The sequence below is a fragment of the Amblyomma maculatum genome, chromosome 2 (assembly GCF_055883805.1).
Source record: "Amblyomma maculatum isolate TAMU_Amacu chromosome 2, ASM5588380v1, whole genome shotgun sequence".
NCBI classification, from domain to species: domain Eukaryota; kingdom Metazoa; phylum Arthropoda; class Arachnida; order Ixodida; family Ixodidae; genus Amblyomma; species Amblyomma maculatum.
Window position 1 is genome coordinate 224895637 of NC_139345.1, and position 19533 is coordinate 224915169.

The 19533-nt window shown below is 46.5% G+C and overlaps 1 protein-coding gene across 5 annotated transcripts in view; it reads right to left on the reverse strand.

Moving 5' to 3' along the window:
• Nucleotides 1–14956: 14956 nt before the first annotated feature.
• LOC146201401 (U2 small nuclear ribonucleoprotein auxiliary factor 35 kDa subunit-related protein 2-like) overlaps nt 14957–19533 on the reverse strand; it is an 86002-nt gene continuing 81425 nt past the window's right edge. For 4 of the 5 annotated variants that reach the window (XM_084595822.1, XM_084595819.1, XM_084595820.1 and 1 more), the window contains one exon: nt 14957–15244. In XM_084595822.1, coding sequence (XP_084451948.1) covers nt 15179–15244 — 66 coding nt within the window. In that variant the 3' untranslated portion in view covers nt 14957–15178. The remainder of the gene's footprint in view (nt 15245–19533) is intronic. The other variant, XM_084595823.1, reaches the window with a different exon arrangement.

Below are 19533 nucleotides of genomic sequence, written 5' to 3' on the forward strand. Positions count from 1 at the left end.
AAGTCAGGCGCATAAAATATATTGATGTGATCAAGGCAAATGCAGCACGAGTCAAATCTTGTCATTCTTTTAAAGCTTAGTACAGTTGGTGGCAGTGAGCAAAGGCATTTATTCTACCTTTCAACTCTGTATTTGCCTGCAATGTAAAAGTTAGGCGAAAATGAAATGTTTAATTTAAAAAACTTGTCTTCGTGCAGCTGACCAAGATGGAACCCGCCGCAGATCCGACCAATCGCAGACATCAAGTGATCGACAGGCTGCCAAAAGAAGACAAAGCCTCAATCCCATCTTCCACATGTGGCACACGCGAGTTAGTAAGTCAGTCATATATCCGCGCTTATTAAAAAGCAAATCGCGAGCTTTTTCTGAACGCAAATAAATTTTTCACCAAATACTGCAGTTTCTTTTGTTTCTTCATGGCATCAGAAAAGCTACTGCTTTTCTTAATGCATTTATATGCGCTACCCCACTGTATATGCATGGGCCATGGTATATTAAATGCTTGGCATGATACCTGTACGAGAGGCGATGCTGGATGCTATGCGTGGTTTTGAGTCGTCTGCCGGCCAATAACCGGCGTCGAGAAGCAACCGGCCGACATACGGTCTTTCGTCAGCAAAATACCTAGGGCAGACGAGCGGCCGAGTAACGCTGGCAGGTGGCCGGCCCACGTGCGGCAGGTGGTCGGTCACGTCGAGCCAAGATGTCGGGCCGTAGTCGATTGCCGAAAATGGGCCGACGTTAGGTCAGTGTCAATCCCCGACGCCGGCCCTCAGTCGGGTGCCGAGGGTCGGCCGGCCACTTCTTGGTCGGCAAGAGAGGTCGGGCCTGCCTTTTGCCACACACTTTTTTTTTGCTTGGGATATGTAGGCACAATTCTAGGTCGCAGCTTATATTTTAGTATATGTAGCTTGAAAGTTCACACACAAATTAAAATGCAATTACTTGTTCTGCGTATTTCATTTCGAGCAGATCATGCGCACACAAAAAGAAGAAAATGAATTCATCTCAAACTTTGATTACGGAGGTCCTTTTTATCCGTCGGCGGAGCTTGCAAAGCTAGTAAACACGCTGGAAGAGTCACATTTTTTAGTTCAAGAATTATGAATAATGCAAGCAGCATCCGTGATTTTGCGATGTTTTTTCAAAGCGCAGAGGTTCCCGAACCTGGATGTCCTACTCATGATAGAGAAATGGCAGAAGCTCTAGGTCCAGATGCGATTCCATTTTTATGTGGTCACTAAACCAAGAGCAGAGCTCTAAAGCAGAGGAGATAAAGCACCTGAAGGTGAGGTGGTGCAAATAATCGTTTTTGAGGGCTCTATGGCTCTTTCCGCGTCTTGCGTGCTTTCAAATTTATCAGCCCAGTAAACACCAACCCATCTATGAGACGGCTATAAACTGTCTTGTCAAGACAAGTAAGATGCCTGATAGATGTCTCAGTATACCTCTGAGATAGCTACTAAACATATATAATATGTCTCGACAAGATATGCAAGACATTGCCATATGTCTTGATATTTCTTATAGCAATCTTGTAGCTCAGCTAATGCATCCACTTTTTAAGCTACAAGACGTCTTGCAAGATATCTCCTAGAAATCTGGAAGACAACATACTAAACGTCAGTCAGTCTACCATAAAAAAAACAGCGCGAACAAACGGGGACGACAGGAAGAAACCACAGCGCTTTTCAGCATTTGTTCCTGTGTTTCTTCCTGTCGTCCCCGTTTGTTCGCGCTGTTTTTTTTTGGATGATGTATCACCAACTTAACTATCCTGCTTAACTTATCAGCTCAGCTTAACTATCCTGTTCAGTCTACCAGATAGCTATAAGGCATCTTGTCCAAGATAAAAAAGTCATCTTATAGACATCTGAAGTGGCACCCAAGACCGCTGATAGACATTTACAAAATGCTTTGATAAGATATGAAAGACGTTTTTATACATGTCTTGGTACATCTTGTAGCTGTCTTCTAGGTCAGCTAATGCACCCACTTTTTTAAGCTACAAGACGTCTTGCAAGACATCATCTAGGAATCATTAAGATAGATTCTGAATGTCTAAAATGAGCTCTAGAATCTCCTGCGGTGCTCTAAATTATTTATTCACTACTATTTCCAGCAAAACTGTCTGAAATGGTTATGTATTTGTAGAGGTTTTCAACACCACTGCCAGACATAAAATATAGTCTCATCAGATGCTACTACAACTAAAGCTGCATTGCCATCCCACACCTACAGTGCTCTTTCACAGATTCAGTTATGATGCAAGCGAAACAGAGTTACAATTTTAGATCATTAATTCTCACACACTACACCTGTTGTCTAGTTAATGAGAACTCTGTTTTTTATTACAAAGCGTGCCACATTTCACGGTTAACGGCCATCAGTTAGATGCTCTTTGGGAGGTTTGGCAGTAACTGCACCCAATGCTAGAAATTGACATGAGTAAACTACAGAACTTTTTAATTTCCTCAGCATTATACATTGCAAATAGGCAACTTAAACAATCTCACATGTTAAAAGCAAAGAAAGCCACAAGCAACAGTATGCAAATGACAAAATGCGGTTCTCCGAAGCCTAATATTGTACCAAGGGAGAAAACACCAGAAAGAGCCAACTCATGAACACATGACATGAAAAGAATGATGCACATTGTTATTCATTCTCACAGACATTGAAACTGTGAACAGTCGGTGAGATCTGTACATATTTTTTGTTACAAAACATGCCACACTGCACGGTGGACAGCTATCGTTACGTGCTCTTTGGGAGATTCGGCAATAACTGCAAAAGGTGCTAGGAAACAAAATGTGTAAAGCATATATTTGATTTTTTCAACAATGCACTACGAAGTTAAAAGCACAGAAACTATACATTTCAAGTGGTATGAAAATGACATGATAATAATGCAGTTCTCTCCAAGCTTAAAACGATCTCTTTACAAAAACAATGAAAACATCCATACTCGAAACAAGAACAGGAAATTACTAGAAATAAACAGAGATAGGTATGCGAAAGTGTACAAAACTGGTTGAGTGGTTAAATAAACTATCTGCATAATGTTCGTACAAAATAAAACAAAGCAACAAATTTGAATGAAAAAGCTTTAGAAAACAATTGAATGGTGGTCATACATACATCTTGTGGAAACCGTGTAAACACTTGAGCATTAGGCACGACATCAAATCCATTAAAAAATCTACACTGCAAAAAAAGCCAAGACTGCTTCACTGCTGCTGTTCCTGTTAGCATGACTAGAATGCAATGAAAAAAAGAAATGGAATTGAAGCATGCCTGTCATAGTTACATTCTACTATCGTAACTATAGAAAGCACTAAGGAAAAGGAAGCACTAAGGGTCGCACATCACTCTACAAGAAACACTAGAAGGCACCATAAGGAAAAAAAAAAGGAAGGAGCAAGAGGTTTGCATCCCAGTTATTGCACTACAAAAGGGCAGCATGAACCAGCTACGATGGCACATACTGCCCTTACCTTTTGTAGTGCAGCAAACAGCTTGCGAGGAGTACAGAAGGCACAGCAGAAAAAAAAACAGAATAAAATTCAGGATTGCACATGGTGCTGCTCTTCACATTCTGCTGGTATGAAAAGAAGGAAGTTAACTGCTGAGATTGTTGGTTTTCTGACATATAAAACGGTATCTAGTGACAAACAGACACACACACACAAGATAGAAGACACCACGTGCACATACTACAACTGTTTATTCAGGGGTAAGCAGTCGACACAGCTTTCACTGCTGATGTGCACATGTACAAGGCAACAGGAAAACAGCCCCATTCTTATCAAAGCAGGTATAAGAGAAATATCTGTTCAGCCTCAAAGAAAAACTGAAGTGTCGCTGACACAGCTCGAACCTGTTTAATGTATAGGTGGTATCCTCTGCTCCCTGAATGCTTGCTCAGCTAAGCCATCACATAAGCTACGAAAGCAAACAGGTAGGCTGTCAGAAGAGGCATGGCCAGCATTTTGTAAAGTGCACCACCGTCTATGAAATTCTGTCCTGTACAAAAATCTTAGTTTGGACAGGCCAGGCTCTGCGTGAGTGGCTAACTTAGAAAACATGCAAAAGACTTACTTATTTCAAGACTAAAGATGTTTCTCTGGATCTAAGTTTCTGTGTTTACACTATTTCATTTTTTATTCAGCAAATTGCATTCTCAGATTTCTGCAATTAGTGCACTTTTGTTTCCAGTTCCTGAATGTTTAGAATTTTCTATACTGTTTGTCGTTTGCATTGTATTATGTATTGTTAGTATTATAGGTTGTTCTCTGCACGCCTGTATACAGTATTCTTTTCTTAATGACTGCCTAGTAAGTTACCCGCGAATATTATTCATTTTGCCATAGGAGGTCCCCCGGATAGTTTATACTTCGGAACCTCCTTCTGTAAAACTGATAATTATGTACATGTATCTAACAATGAAAATAAAGGTGATGATGATGATAAAAAAAGGACTTTCTCAAGCATAAAGCAGAGGTTAGAAACACTGGCACCACTGGAGGGGATTGTGAACCATACCAGGTGAAGGGGGAGGGGGGTTCGGTGAAAAGTAGCAACTAATTACTCATCGAACTCTAAATTACTGTGAGGTGCTTTTTTTAGGGCATGCAGTTAGAGAAATATGTGCAAGACGATTCATATATACTGCACTACTTTGGGCCCCCCTAAGTTCTTTCTCTCGAGAGAATGTTATTGTTAATACGAGATACAAGTCAATCCATCATAAAATCGAACCTGATAACCGCCACTGTCACCCAGCTGCTGATGGCGATTTCGGGCCTAAGTGTATTCTATTAGCAAGGCACCAGTACGCGTTGGTAACTTTATTTGCATGGACGGTACAGTAATCTGTCATACTCTTTTTCTATGTTGCTTGCGCCTATAGCATGCAGTACTCAAAGTAAATGCTGCACAACTTCACTTGCAAAGTGTCCATCCTTCTACAAAGTGGTGGCAAAGTTAGAGACTTTAAAGCTCTTTCTCAAAGATGAGTGTGGCCACAGTATGTAATGCTATTGAGCAGCAGCTCGTAAAATCAAAGGCACTTTTAATGTCAGTAGACAGGCCCCAGAATTTAAACAAGAGGATGGCAGGGGAACGTGTCTGAGGTTCAGGGTTTTCATTGTAGGAAGAAAATAAAGGAGGTGACGCTGGACTGGATTGACAGATTTTATGCCGAGCTCTGCATCAAATCAAAAGTGGTTTTAGAAGCCACAGAACATATCTGGACTTCTTGAAGTGAAGAGACATCCTTATTCTATTAAAGAACAGCTCAAAGTATCTATTCCAAAACTCACACCCTTCTACAAGATGTCTGATAGAACACATTTCATCGAAATTCCTTGGCTGAGGAGACACCTCAAAGTGGCTGGCATAGAACTCGAAGAGGCCAACAGTTGATCAGCATTTGACTTCCCAGCCTGCAGCTATTCCTAATAATACATGTCTGTTGTATCTTGTGAGAAGAGGTTTTCCAAACTGAAGCTTATAAAAAAACGCTTGACCTACAATGAGTCAGTGTAAGCTTCCATATCTTGCATTACCATCTCTTATCAACATGTGCGTTATCTGCACTTGTGCCCCTCGTTTTTTGTGTCCTGTGTTGTAAACCAACAACCTGTAGTGAGGCTCACATGCAGTGGGCATGAATGTTGTTTCGAAGCAATGTAGAAATGTTATCAGTGTTGTTCAAGTACTGCCTATGAAGCAACACAACTTTACAACACATGCATTCCCAGTTCACTCGCGTCAATAATTTTCGATACCTCTCAGAGTGTGCATGATTTAAGAAAATATATGAATGAGTTCTCTATGCTCTAGCAGGAGAGTCCATAGTGTGTTTCATAATAGAATATTGAGCTTATGTTATTAGCACTGTACGTGACATGATGTTCATTGGATGTGAAGCATGTTTGTCCAACTTTCACAAATGCATGCCATTCTCAGAATTTCAACTCCTTTGTAAGAAATGTTGGCACAGAGCTAAACAGAACTCCAGCTGTTGCCATTTAATTGCACATTGTTGACTGGGGGCCAATATCAGTTGGACAATTTCGATTTGGCCTCAACTGTTTTGTTAAACTTGGAACAAAGCCATGCTGCCATGGTGCGATCTGTCGCTACATGGTTTGGCCAGAGCGGCTCTTTAGACACAGTGAAAGGAACGCCAACATAACATTTATTTAGGAAACAGCCAATAAAAGTGAACTGAGAACACGGCAACCACTCACCCCATTCATGGTTACAGTACAAAGGCACACTGCACTTGAACTTTGTCTAGGAGGCCTAGCACATCGGATGCTTTCGTAAAAAAAAAAAAAACAGCACCGTACAGAGGAATTCAGGCGCGTACACTTCTGCCTTTTCCCGTGCCCTCGAAGGTCAGTGGCGTCGACGATAACCTTCGAAATGTGATGCATTTATAAAAAAATATATGACGGAACAAAGCCGCACTATCTGTAGATATGTCTAGCGCAAGGCCTAGTTTGTTAACACAATAGCAGTGAAGAGAATGATCGCTGTCTATGTGCTAGCTGCTGCAGCTGTGGAATGCACGAGGTAAGTGGGAATTAAGTGGTACCTGCATGAAGTGATATTCGAGACGATTATGCAATTGTTATATAAGATGCCAATGCCTCCATTAATAAATATCATTGAACAAAACTGCACCGCACTGGAGTACTCGGTTAACCTTGTTGCAAAGGATTAGTTAGCGTTCGTCGTGGCAGCAAACAAGAGTGATGCTTGCCATGTGTTCTGCAGCTGTTGCACAAAGTCATAGAATTCGTGAGGTAATAAGCAACGTAGCACTTCATGAAAAGAAATCTGACATGCGTACGATTATGCATGCGTGTTATACAGTACGTATGGTATGTACATACTACAATGCAGCACTCGAAGAACCTGGTAAAGAGGTCTAGCATGCAAGTTTTGGTGGCTGCGGCCGATTGATACGAAGCACGACGTCAGTATAATGATACCACGAAGAGGGGTACGGGATATGCAGGTCTGCAGTCCACCAGGAAAAATTGAGGCGGCGCTGAAAAGGGCCATTTGAATGCGCCGCAGTCTATCAGTGGCTTGCAGCGACGCGCCGGCGTGGTAAACAGAATGCCCTGCACTCGTCCATGGCCCTTTGCCGTGCACCATCAACAGTGGTGTATATGTCGTACACGGTACACCGCTCATGGTTCTGCTCCCCTGGACACTGGAGCAATGGTTCCACCGTAGAGATTTACGAGTGCCGCGACGATGATCTTGGAGAACTGATCAATGCCGCGATCCCTCGCCACGTGGTCTGCTGCGTACAAAGAAAGGCTCGGCCTCTTCACAGCATACATGAAACGGTGCTGTAAAGAGGGAAAAAAATTACAAGGGTACATTGCTGCTGAACCAAATATTGAGCGAAAGCATCAGCTGCGGGTGACCGAGTGTTCTTCTCTTTTTCTTCTTCCTCAGCCCATATATAAAGCCCTGCTTTAACCAAGCCGTATGAACGTGCCTTAGTGGCCTATAGGGGTAACGTGATAGGATAGGATAGGAAATATGTTAATTTCTCTAGGAAGGTCTTGTGCTAGTAGCAGAAGAGGTCCATCTTCCGTCTTCTCACAGTGTCGGTGCCCCTATTCCAGGGCTCCGCTAAGCTTCGCTGCTCACTGGGCGTGCTGGATCAGACCTAGTTGGCAACCCAGACCGCCGCTGGAGAGCCGGCTCTCCCACTGTTCCGCACTCGGGTATTTACGAAAGCTATCGTTATTTATACATTGCCATGTGATGTGGTATAACGAAGGTTTGCTACCACACCATGGGCAGGTGTCCCGATATTGCGACAGGTAAATCTTGTTTAGGATATGCAGGTTAGGGAATGTTCCTGTCTGCAGTCTTCGCCAGTACACTGCCTCTTGTTGTTTTAGATCCCGATGAGGCGGCGGATAGCGGATCCGTACCCCCGTATAGTAGTTCAGAATGTCTGAGTACGTAGGGCCGACTCGCTCGGGTAGATCGTCCGATTGGGAGGAAGCTTGGCTCGTGTACCCTCGAGCTACCTCGTCGGAGCGTTCGTTCCCCGCCGAAGTGTGGCCTTGTGGTAGAGCATCCGCCTCGTGTTCGGGAGGTACCAGGTTCGATCCCTGGTGCCGCCGGGTACCCACCGGCTGTTCAATGGGTACAAGCTTTCCCCGGTCTGGTGCTCGGCTCTTTGGGGTGAAATGTTTGGGAAAGGGGTCATAGGTCCCAAATGTGTCGTGGCACCCAGTAGATGTTGTGTGACTTTTGATGGGGTCGTGCTTTGGAGGAGCCTGAGCGCGGCGCAACCTATGCGGCCGTTCATGTAATTACAGCACGCTTCTCTCGAATAATGGTAAGGGACGTGTTGCTTCGATACCCGGCTACCACCGCTAGAGCAACGGCTAGCTCCTCCCCTTCGGTTACCATGCAATCCCAGACTGAGGCGCTAGCTAATTCCTTTAGGTTGGAATCAATAGCTACCGCCACTGCGCTGTTATGTGAGCTTCTTGTATACGGAGCCGTGTCCGTGTATACCGTTGTGGATTTTGCAGCTAGATTTTGTTGTACATACTTTGCCCGGGCTGCCGTACGGGCCACATGCAAGTTGGGGTCCACGTTCCGGGGAAGGGAGCTAACCTTTAGCGTCTGGCGAATTGCATCCGGTATGCTCGCAGTACGATTCTCGATTTCCGCAGTTCGACCTAGCCCCAGTCGCCTAAGAAGCGAGCGCCCCGTAGGAGTCTGCTGGAGCCTGGCTATCTGCGTGACCAGTTGGGCTTCTTTGATCTCTTCAAAGGTGTTGTGAACGCCAAGAGCTAGTAGTTTTGCGCTGGAGATGTTCATTGGTAGGTGCAGGGCTGTCTTGTAAGCTTTGCGGATGATGATATCTGCACTTTCCACTTCTCCTTTGTTGAGGTTGAAATACGGGAGGGCGTAGCCTACGCGACTGAGTACTAGGCTCTGAACCAGGCGCAGGGTATCCCCCTCTCGCATACCGCTCCGCTTCTGCGACACGCGCGTGATCATCCTGGCGACCTGAGTGATCGATTGCTTGAGAAGGCCGAGCGTATGGCCGCATCGCTGATTGCTCTAGAGCCACATTCCTAAGACTCGTATCTTGTCTCGTTCGGGAAGTAGCTGTCCTTCGAGGAAGACATTGAGGGTCCCTTTTTTGTGTTTCCCTTTGTGAACTCGCAGGAGTTCGGATTTTTCTGTGGAGCAATCGAGACCTCGTGCACGGACATATTCTTCCACGTAGGTAGCCGCTGCTTGCACTCGTTCTTCTTTCTGGCCGAGCGACCCGGAGGTAACACAGACCGTGAAGTCGTCAGCGTACATGGCGTGCTGTACGCCTTCGATCTTCTTGAGTTGTCTAGCGAGTCCGATCATAGCCACGTTGAAAAGTAGTGGTGAGATGATGAACCCTTGAGGTGTGCCTTTGTTGGGGGTCAAGAATTTATGGCTGCGAAGGTCTCCGAGCCCAACCGTTGCAGTTTGGTTGGAGAGAAAGGCCTTCACATAGCGCTGAAGTGGAGGTTGTCGAGTCCTTCCATTACAGCCGCGTGGCTAACGTTGTCAAAGGCCCCTTTAATATTGAGGACCATGACCGTGTTCTCGCCTACGCTCGGGACATTGGTGAGGACTTCCTCTTTGAGTTGTATGAGGACGTCCTGGATGGAGAGGTGAGCTCGAAAGCCGAACATGCTGTGGGGTACAGGTCTTCGTCCTTCATGAATTTTGGAGCCTCCGAGTAACGACACGCTCGTAGAGCTTGCCTAGGCAGGAGGTGAGTGAGATAGGTCGAGGTTTTCGATCTGGAGTTTCTTACCCGGCTTTGGGATCATTACGACCTCTGCATGCTTCCACTCTTCAGGAACCGTTCCAGCGGCCCCGTGCCCGTTGAGGAAGGTGGTCAATTGGTCGACCGCCTCGTCGCTGAGGTTGCGTATGAGTACGTTCTGGATCTTGTCAGCACCCACCGCAGTGTAGACAAGGACGTGAATGCCAGGGTCCTAGCAGGCTGATTCTGACATAACCGTCCCATGTGAAACGAGATACCCAAATTGGCAGCTCCTGCTAGCCCACACCCTAGTGTCACGTGGGGTGTAACGTCACAGCGTCACGTGGGTAAGACGTACGTGGCTACCGCCGCGCTACGCTGAAGGCTAAAAACCTAGACTAGTATTGTTTTCGCAATAAAAAGTTGTGTTATGAATTCAGCGATTTGATGAATGCGCAACATATGAAAAACTTTTGACAAAGAATTGCTGCGTTCGTATACCTCAATCGGGGTTGAGAATGCGCACGGCAGACATGCGCCTCAGCATAGTAGTCAGGCGGCAGTTCAGTTGCCGACGGTGGATGTTTTCATGGAGGTCTTCATAGCCATGGCAGTATTTTGTTTATAAGACTAGGAGCATCCATGCCACGCTGGTGCATGAGATCTTGGAAGGGCGTGGAGAGAGAAAAGTTGTACAACCGACGACGGATGTTTTTGTAGAGGTCTTCATAGCCGTGGCAGTATTGTTTCTTTTTGAAGACGAGGAGACAATGGCACAGCCAATGGTGAATGTTTTCGTGGAGGTCTTCATAGCCGTGGCAGTATCTTTTTTTTTTGAAGATGAGCGTTCGTGCCATGAGCTACTGCTGCACGAGGTCCTGGAAGCACGTGGGGCAAGACAAGCGGCACATCACTTAAGCAAAATGAGAGACAATTTTGAGCAATGTCTACTTCACCTTGATGGTGCTAGCGATTTCCTACAGGTCGTCACCATTATCGATGTCATTCCACTCAACGTATAGCACGAATCGACGTGCTGAAAGCGCATCCCCGTAAACGCGCAGGCCTGCCATCATTCAGCACCTTGGTGACCGAACGCGCCGCCACTTGATTGCAGCGAGGTCCATGAACTAAATGCCGGAACCACAAGCGCTGCCGGAGCGGGGTGCATCTAGGTACGAAAAAAAGCAAGTTTTGTAGCGTAAAGTTACACTACGCGGGTCAGAGCAGTTTCGCTGAGTGTGCGCCGCTCGTTATGTGCATGCACGAGAACCGCGTGACGTCACGTGAGGCCCAGGTGCGTCGCCTCTTCACTACAGCTGGTGCGCACTCCTCGCTGCCGCTGGCGTGCACTCCTCTCCGAAGCATGACCTTTAGCCGAAGCCGTGTTTCCGCACGCTACTGCGCACGCTTTATGCTACGTATATCCAGGCATAAGCAGAGCTAAGCCACTGCCAATTTGTCGACTACGTCATGTCCAGTTAAGCATCGAGCACAACGCGAAAAACATCACGCCAGGCCGCTGCGTGTACACTAAGCATTTCCAGCCGAACTACCTCGATATGCTTCTCCAAAAACTCCCCACATCTAGGGGTGCCTGCTATCGAGAGTATTCGCAACTTTTACAGGCTACAGACGATTTTAGTTTCGATGCCTGGGCGCAGCCATCTTAGTTGATGGTGGCGCCCCGTATAAGCCAAACTGGGGAAGTCCGCTCCACGGCTCGTCTTGACGCCATTTTGGGCTGTGCTGTGCGTGTTGATGCTGCGATGAGGCAGTGTAAAAGTGCTGTTTCGCGGTGCTCGTGAAAGCTATCAGACACCTTGGTGCTATTTTGTGCTTTGTTTGAGCGCGCCAGCAAACCGTATACCATCCGTTTGGCGTGGCGGCAGCTGTTGGAAACAGAAATAGCGGCCCGGGCGACTGCGAAAGACTGTGCACTCCGCCTCCGCAGGCCGAACTCGTCAGAGTTAACTGTGAGGATGTATCTGTTGTATCTTTCACGATACATGTATTTTAAATTTGGTAACTGCACACACAAACACACAGCGAATGAACCGTATGGGCAGCTACTGAACGTGGAATACAGATACTACTGTAATCGCCGCATTGAAGTGGGACCCATTTCGATATATGATCGTGCTGTCTTGCTTCAACAGTGCACCACGGTTGAAGAACAGCACATAAAAGAAGCAGTGTCTAAAGTACCATCCGTCAACGTTTTTATGCAGCCTTGGTGCTTGCCCTGCGGCGCAACATTGTATCCCTGTCCCGTACGTTGTAGAAGCATCGTTGAGCAAAACGTGCGCTCTCAGCTGCATCATGAACAAAGACGACAAATTCGCAGCACGTGCATACAGCAGCGTTTACGAAAGTGACGCCGCCCGCTGGCACGGCGGACGATGGCACCCTCGCTGAGCGCTATTCCCTAGTCGTGTCTAGACCTAAATTGTTTTGCATCGAAGGCACATCCGACAGCGCTTTGTAATTGCTCAGCGCTAGAGTAAATGATCTCTCATTGAACTGTCCTACTGCCAATCCGATTGTATCAGTAAAAGAAAGATTTAAATTTCAGTGACACATTATAGCAGCGGAGCCAGCGTGCAAACGATGAGTCGCGTGCCGCACCAGCGGCAAAGTGTAGCGAAACTTGTTTGTATTGCAATTTTCAATAACACGGTATGGGCCAGAAATCCGCAAGAAAGCTTTTCTTTTTGCTATCGGCTTATTGTTTAAGTGAAGAACAGATTTTAGCATGCTCCTGCCCTGGCGAAAGAGATCCACCATATTGTTGACGCGGAAAGCCATGCTTACTACGGCGGAGGAAGTAAACTGGGCATATCTGCTACTAAGGCTTACACAAAACGTTCATAGGCGAATTAAAATCAGGATAGACTGGAAAGCAGGAACGTATCACAGCCGCACTCGGACTCCGCATACACTCTCAGCAATCATCTTGAGAGTTTTTTTATTGTTTGTGTAGCCCACGATCGCGCATTGCTGTTCCGATGACATTATCACTAAAAGAGGCGCTAATAAAGGTATTTAAGTCTGTCAAACGACAATATACCGAGTGCAAGGCCGCTCTGCTATGCATGAAGCGTGCGAATGCACAGCCCACTCGGTACTGGCAACAATGGGCTGGCGCAAGGAATCTGGTTAAAGAGTATTTTCCTCCTCTCCTGCTTGCTCTCGGTAAAACGGTCTACAGGCGGTGCCACTGTAAATCCAATATGGCTGCCCTTTAGGTGATCCGGCTGTCACGCTTCAAGTGCGTTGTGGTGGGCTACGTTTCCTGAAGCTGCATAAAAGTATTCGAGCGAGTGTTCCATGGTGCAAAGGTATGCACAATATTGTCAGTCAGCGTACAAGCCCTTTGTGAGCATGCATTGCAGTGGTGCGATACAAAGGACTCCTCGAGTGTGGCTGGTCAGCAGGGTGTGAAACACCCTGCTGCTGACTGTGTTGTGCGGCAAGTATGACAGGTTCCCAGGCAACTCTAATCGCGCCACTAAGTGCTATGGAAAAATATTCAACGCAGACAGAATAAACATGCATATAGATAAAAGTTTCAACTGTTATCCAGGGATCATGGGCACTTGTGAACTGCAGCATTTCAAGATGTTGCGCTGTGCATTCACGCACATAGCACAGGCATGCAGAGTGGCCATTTTTTTCCTTCACTTCTAAATATAAGTCATCGCATCGAAGTACCTACGACCTAGTTTGAGCACAAGAGAACATCACTACAAGGTAGTGATGATGGTCTACTGTGATCACTTTAACCAACCTGTTCTTCTGTTGTTTTTTGCAGCACCTCTGATAGGCAGTGATTTTGACTTTCGCAAATGATGACCTAGTGCTGACAAACTTTTTTTTTTAGAACAGTTATTTAACAAGAAAGGCAGCTAGAGCTCGGTCTTTTTAACAAGCTGCATATGGACTGCGAATGTATGCTCCGTAACGTTTAATACAAGCTCCTAATCTAGCATTTATCTAGCAGCTACTGATTGCAAACACTGCATTCACTCAACCGGTTAGGAGACAAACCTTAATTTCTCAAATGTGTGGGCCATGAATTGGTCGGCAATCAAAAACATTAAGATCACGTATGGATCGCAACTTACACCAGTCAAACTTCTCCCATCAGAAATGCGCTCTAAAAACTGTCGTAGCTTTAGTTGCAGTCCTCTTTTTTTTTTGCGAAACTTGGATCTGCTCAGAGTTTAGAGTGGCAAGGAAAAGCAAAACCCATGCATAACCCCAGAAATAAGACAGCTATGCCGCTCATACTGTCACTAAGGGGGTGTTCCTTCGTCAACCAGGATTGATCACGATACTTTTCATGGTAAAGTAACCGACTTGATGTTACAAAGATATTAATAACTTAATTATCCTATCCTTCCTGGGCATATAATCTGGAGGTAACATGGGCAGGTTTATCCCACCTTTGACCGCACAGTCAGAACACATCAATGTATAGAAGATTCGACTGCTTTTATGTTTTCCCCTTGTACTGCATGCCCCAAACAAAAAAATAGAAGTTATATTATTATTCTAGTGTCACGGCTGCGAGCCAAAGCCAACTCAAAATGTAGTTACACACTAAAAGCGCTGCTTGACCGAGCTCCACATAAAGAAGTTCCGTGGGAGACGCAGCACCAAGCTAGAGAAGCACGAATTATTCTCTCGGCATCCCCTGAGGGCAGTACCAGAAGCGGCCGCATGGCAGTGGCACTGTAAGTGAAAGTTGCGAATAGCGGGTATACGGGATGCCTGCAACGAGTGTTCAAGGTTGCAGAAAAATAAAATGGCAGCAAAGTTGTGGCAAATTTTGTAGCTTTTGTTTTGTGATTGAGAACAAATGTGGAAAATCGAACGCCAAAAGTTTTGAACGTGCGAAATTTTGGTTGGTTTATAAGTTGGCTTTATGGACCGCGTGTGACAGTGCTATGCAGAGTACGAATAATCAGGCAGGACCTAAAAATCGGCCGTCTGAAAATTCGGTCAGGGACTGTGTTTTGATTGTAAGATCAAGGCGCAAAAACACACACGGACACAAGAACCCGTTACCTTTCTTGTGTCCGTGTGTGTGTTTTCGAGCCTAGATCTTGCAATGAACTGTCACCAACTAGCCCAACAAAGCGTTCTCTCAAGACTGTATTTTAATTGACAGACATTACATTATAGTTCTTGACCCCAAGCTGACTAAACTAGCGATGCTTTGATCTTGAGTGATGTCTCGACTTTTTTGACCTGTCTGTGGATCTGGAACGAGACTTGTGGTGACGTCGTTTTTTGCGACTCCTGGACTTTGATCTCGATCTTGAGGCACCTGACCGCCTGTGTGACCTGTAAGATTCCCTAGACTTGGATTGACGTCTTTTTTTGACCAGGGGGCTGTGGGAATGCTGCTGCTGCGGTGGTGACCTGCACAAGGCAGATATCAGCTTATACCTTCCAGGATTCAAAAACAGGGATCACTATGAAAATGAACAGCGGCACAACACAGACACAGGCAAGAGGGGACACCACATGCGCACACTATAAACAATTTATTAAACGGAAAAGTGGCATATTTATACGTACAGCTCAAGTATGAGACTCATTGCCAAATAATCACTGCAAACCCAACACGTGGAAGCCAGGCGGCAACATCAGGATACCAGACAAGATACCCCTAACCCCAGTAGATAAACTAAAAGAAACAGAAACAAGATTTGCAACGGAAAGCAGGCCATCTCTTAGCAAAAGCAGTGTGGACCATTTGTAGCAACAGCAGAGTAAGACATGAGAAGCAAACCAGTCCTGACTCAAAAACGAAAAATACAATGATAAAACAATTGCAGCAAAAACAGAGTAAAAAAAGTGACGCAAAAGCAGTCAGAAGCCTAAACCAACAACAAAAACAAAAGACGATCGTAGCAAAAGCAGAGTCAAACAAAAGAAGCAAAAGAAACCTAAACCAACAACAACACTCGTAGCTCAAGCAGGGTCAAACAAATGAAGCAAAAGCAGTCAGAATACCTAAAACAAGCGTAGCAAATACTTTTTGACTATGCTTGAGCTGTACATATAAATATGCCACTTTTACATTTATTAAACTGTTGGTAGAGTGCGCATAATTGAGTGAGCTAGGAAATGGCGAAGGTGGCAAGATGCTGACCTGTATTCTGCTCTTTACGCAGTTCTGTACCTGCCTCACCGGTGCAATCTCGAGACTGCAGCGATTCCTGCTTTCCTAGTACAACGCAATGCAGCTTCATGGCCACTGCCTGACCCGCATGTGGATGACTGGTTCGAGTAGGGGCTGCCTTTCCTTTCTCAAGAAAGATAGTGTGGATCTGTCTCCCCGTGTGCTACCAGGCCCAAGTGTGTCTTCCTTCAGCGATATCATCATCTTGAATCTACCGGTCATCGTGAGGCCAAGTCTTGTGACGTCAACAATGCTCTGTATAAAAGACACATTGTATCGCCAGTAGGCTAGGAAACGGCAAAGGTGGCAAGATTCTGCTCTTCACGTCATTTTGAAAACACGTGCGCTCTGATGACAGATTTTTGATGCTGTTTCCTCGCCCACACAATCACGGTTTCTATCTGTGTCGTATTCACAGCTGGTTTTCTATTAAGCGGAGACGTAGAAACTAACCCTGGCCCCAATCAAAACGATTCCGGTAACTCGTTCAGCTACCATTCACACGGTAAGCACCGGCGACGATTCTTCAAATTCTAATCTGTCAGCTATTAATGAGATGCTCAGTTACTGGCAGGTCAGAAAAAGATGGCTGAAGATATCGCAGAAATAAAAACAGTAAACGAACGCCTTGAAGCTCTTGAATCACACGTATCTGCACTTGAAACAAAAAAACAAGTATCAGGTATTGATGCAGTTGATGACACAGTGCAACGCAAGTTGAATTCATTGTCTAAGGTTGTCACCAGGCTTCTTTCAAGGAACGATAACCTAGAAAATCAGCCTCGCAGAAACAAAATTATTTTTCACGGTCTTGCAGAAGATGACCAAGAAACCAGCAAAGCTCCCTACGTTGCTGTAATGAAGGTATTCATCGACCATCTTCAGATGGAATGACCTAAGATAGAAAGGTACCATCGTATAGGCAGAAAGCAGGACGGGCGCCCTTGTCCTGTCATCGTTAAGCAGCTGAATTTTCGGGAAAAAACGCAAGCCTTAAAAAATGCACACAGGCTCAAGGATTCAGGCATTCGCTTATCGGAGGATTTTTCTGCACGTGAGCGATCGATCAGGAAAAAGCTTTGGGATGCTACGCAGTCTTATCAGAACAGTGGGTCAAAAGTGCCTTTGCGATATGGCCACATATTTGTTGATGGCGTTTGATATAACTGGGATGTCGAGAGTTCTTTAATCAAAGATTCTAACTCAAGGGCCCTGTTCACTGATGCTACTTCGGACAAATTACCTTCGGATTTCCACTGACTGGATGCCATCAGTGATCTTCGTGTTCTGAACATTAATGCTGTGGAGAAGAAGATGAGCCCTTTTGGCTGGACGCTGATGAAGAGGAAGCAGTCTGTGGAATTGTGATCGCGCAGATCATTGTGCTAGTTTGATCATTGTGCGCTTCCTTGCCGACCTCGACGTATAGATTAAACCTTCTCTTACACTTAATGGAGATGCGGCCTGATACCCTTGCCTCACGCTGAAGCTTCGCACCCGTACGCTACCGGTAATTCACATGGCCGAAGAGGAACACCCACCAACTGTCCCGATGACCCCGCCGGTCGTCTGCTCTAGCTCCTTGCGCCAGCGAGATCCTGCGCTCTTCAGTGGGACAGACACACCGACTGTGACGACTGGCTTGCGTCATACTAGCGAGCGAGTTTGCACAATAAGGGGGACGATGCACCAAAGTTAAAAAACGTTATCTTTTATTTGACCGGAGCCGCCAACCTGTGGTATCGTAACCACGAAGCCGAACTCACGAATTGGGACTCATTTAAGGCGAACCTTAACACCGTGTTTGGTCGTCCTACTGTACGCAAGCTCCGCGCTGAGCAACGCTTGCACGATCGAACGCAGCGGCTCAGTGAGACGTTTACCAGCTACATTGAAGATGTGCTCCACCTATGCAGTTGAGTAAACGCCCAGATGCCCGAGGCACAAAAGATCAAGCACATCCTGAAGGGTATCGAATATGACACCTTCCTCATGTTGACATCCCGGAATTTGACAACTGTTGCACAAGTTGTCAACCTTTGTCAAAGCTACGATGAGTTGCGCAAGCAGCGACTCCTCCCTCAATAGCCTTCCGCGCCTGTGGAATCACTTTCTGGCCTCTCCGCTACGTCTGAGACCTCATCGCTGGTGCAGCAGCTCAAAGATTTCATCCGAGAGGAAGTTGCTCGCCAAATATCACTATTGCCAACAAACTGCGAGCTTTCCCACAATTTGGCGCCCCTTCGACAGGTCATCGCCAACCGCGTGGCGGACGCCCTTCCCCCTGTCCATCCGCCAGCACCCATTCCTCAGCCCGCACAAGCCACTGAGACCCTCGCATACGCCGACGTCGCTCCACCTGTCACTCCACCAATGACATGCGCCCCCGCTCCTGTCTCACTGCTGACGTACGCTGCGGTCGCTGCCCGACCACGGCCACCTAGCTACCCTGTGGTGTACGCTACGCCTCCAGCGCCTGTACAGGAATATCTTCAGGCGCCACAGCCTTTCGTCCCGCGCCTCGACCTCAGCGCCGCAATCCATGGCGAACAAGTGATAACCGTCCCATTTGTTATTCTTGTGGATGTGCTGGCCATATTGCCCAGCACTGCCGAAATCGCACTCCCGATGAGTTTCTATCGCGCCGAACATCACCTTCCTGGCAGCCAACCCGGGATCAGGACGCAGCCACCGATTCATCTGCAGGTTCCGTTGCGAATGACCGTACTACCTTTTCTACTCGCCGCTCAAGCTCGCCGCATCGCCGCTCCCTATCTCCTCTGCGCCGGCGTCCCAATCTTGTGCAGGAGGAAAACTGAATGCCGCAGTTCCTGAGGCGAGAACTGCACAACGAGCGAACTGTAAAAGGCCTCACATATCTCCTGCAAATCTGCTTGAAGTTTCTGTTAAGGGAGTTATAGTACTGGCTCTGGTCGACACCGGCGCTGCTGTTTCTGCCATGGCTGCAAGTCTTTGCCGTTCCTTGCGCAAAGTGACACCACCTATTTCAGGATTCTCGCTATGCACGGCAAGTGCCCAGCCTGTAGAGCCTATAGCGGTGTGCACCGCTCGAGTCATCATTCAGGAAGTTTTGTACGCAATAGAGTTCGTAGTTTTGCCTTCCTGCTCTCATGATCTTATCTTGGGTTAGGATTTTCTGCCGCGTCATAATGCGGTGATCAGCTGTGCACGTGCCGAACTGGAGTTTTTTTGCGCTAGACAAACCGTCGCCGGATGTTCCTTTTCCCAAAGTCCCCGTTGCCGAAGATACTGATCTCACTGCGTGCTCTTTCGTTCTTATGCCCACCGCATGTGCTTTTTCACGCCATACTGATGTACCATTCATCCCATCGCCTATCTTTCTAAGCCGCAAAAATCTTCTCCTGCCGTACGCCGTACTTTCTGTGTCAGCTGGCCTCACTGCGCTCTGGATTTGTAATCCGTTCTCATTTCCCGTATCCCTGCGTCGCGGTGAATGCCTCGGCACCATCCAGCTCATTGATTCTATTCTCCCTGGTGACGC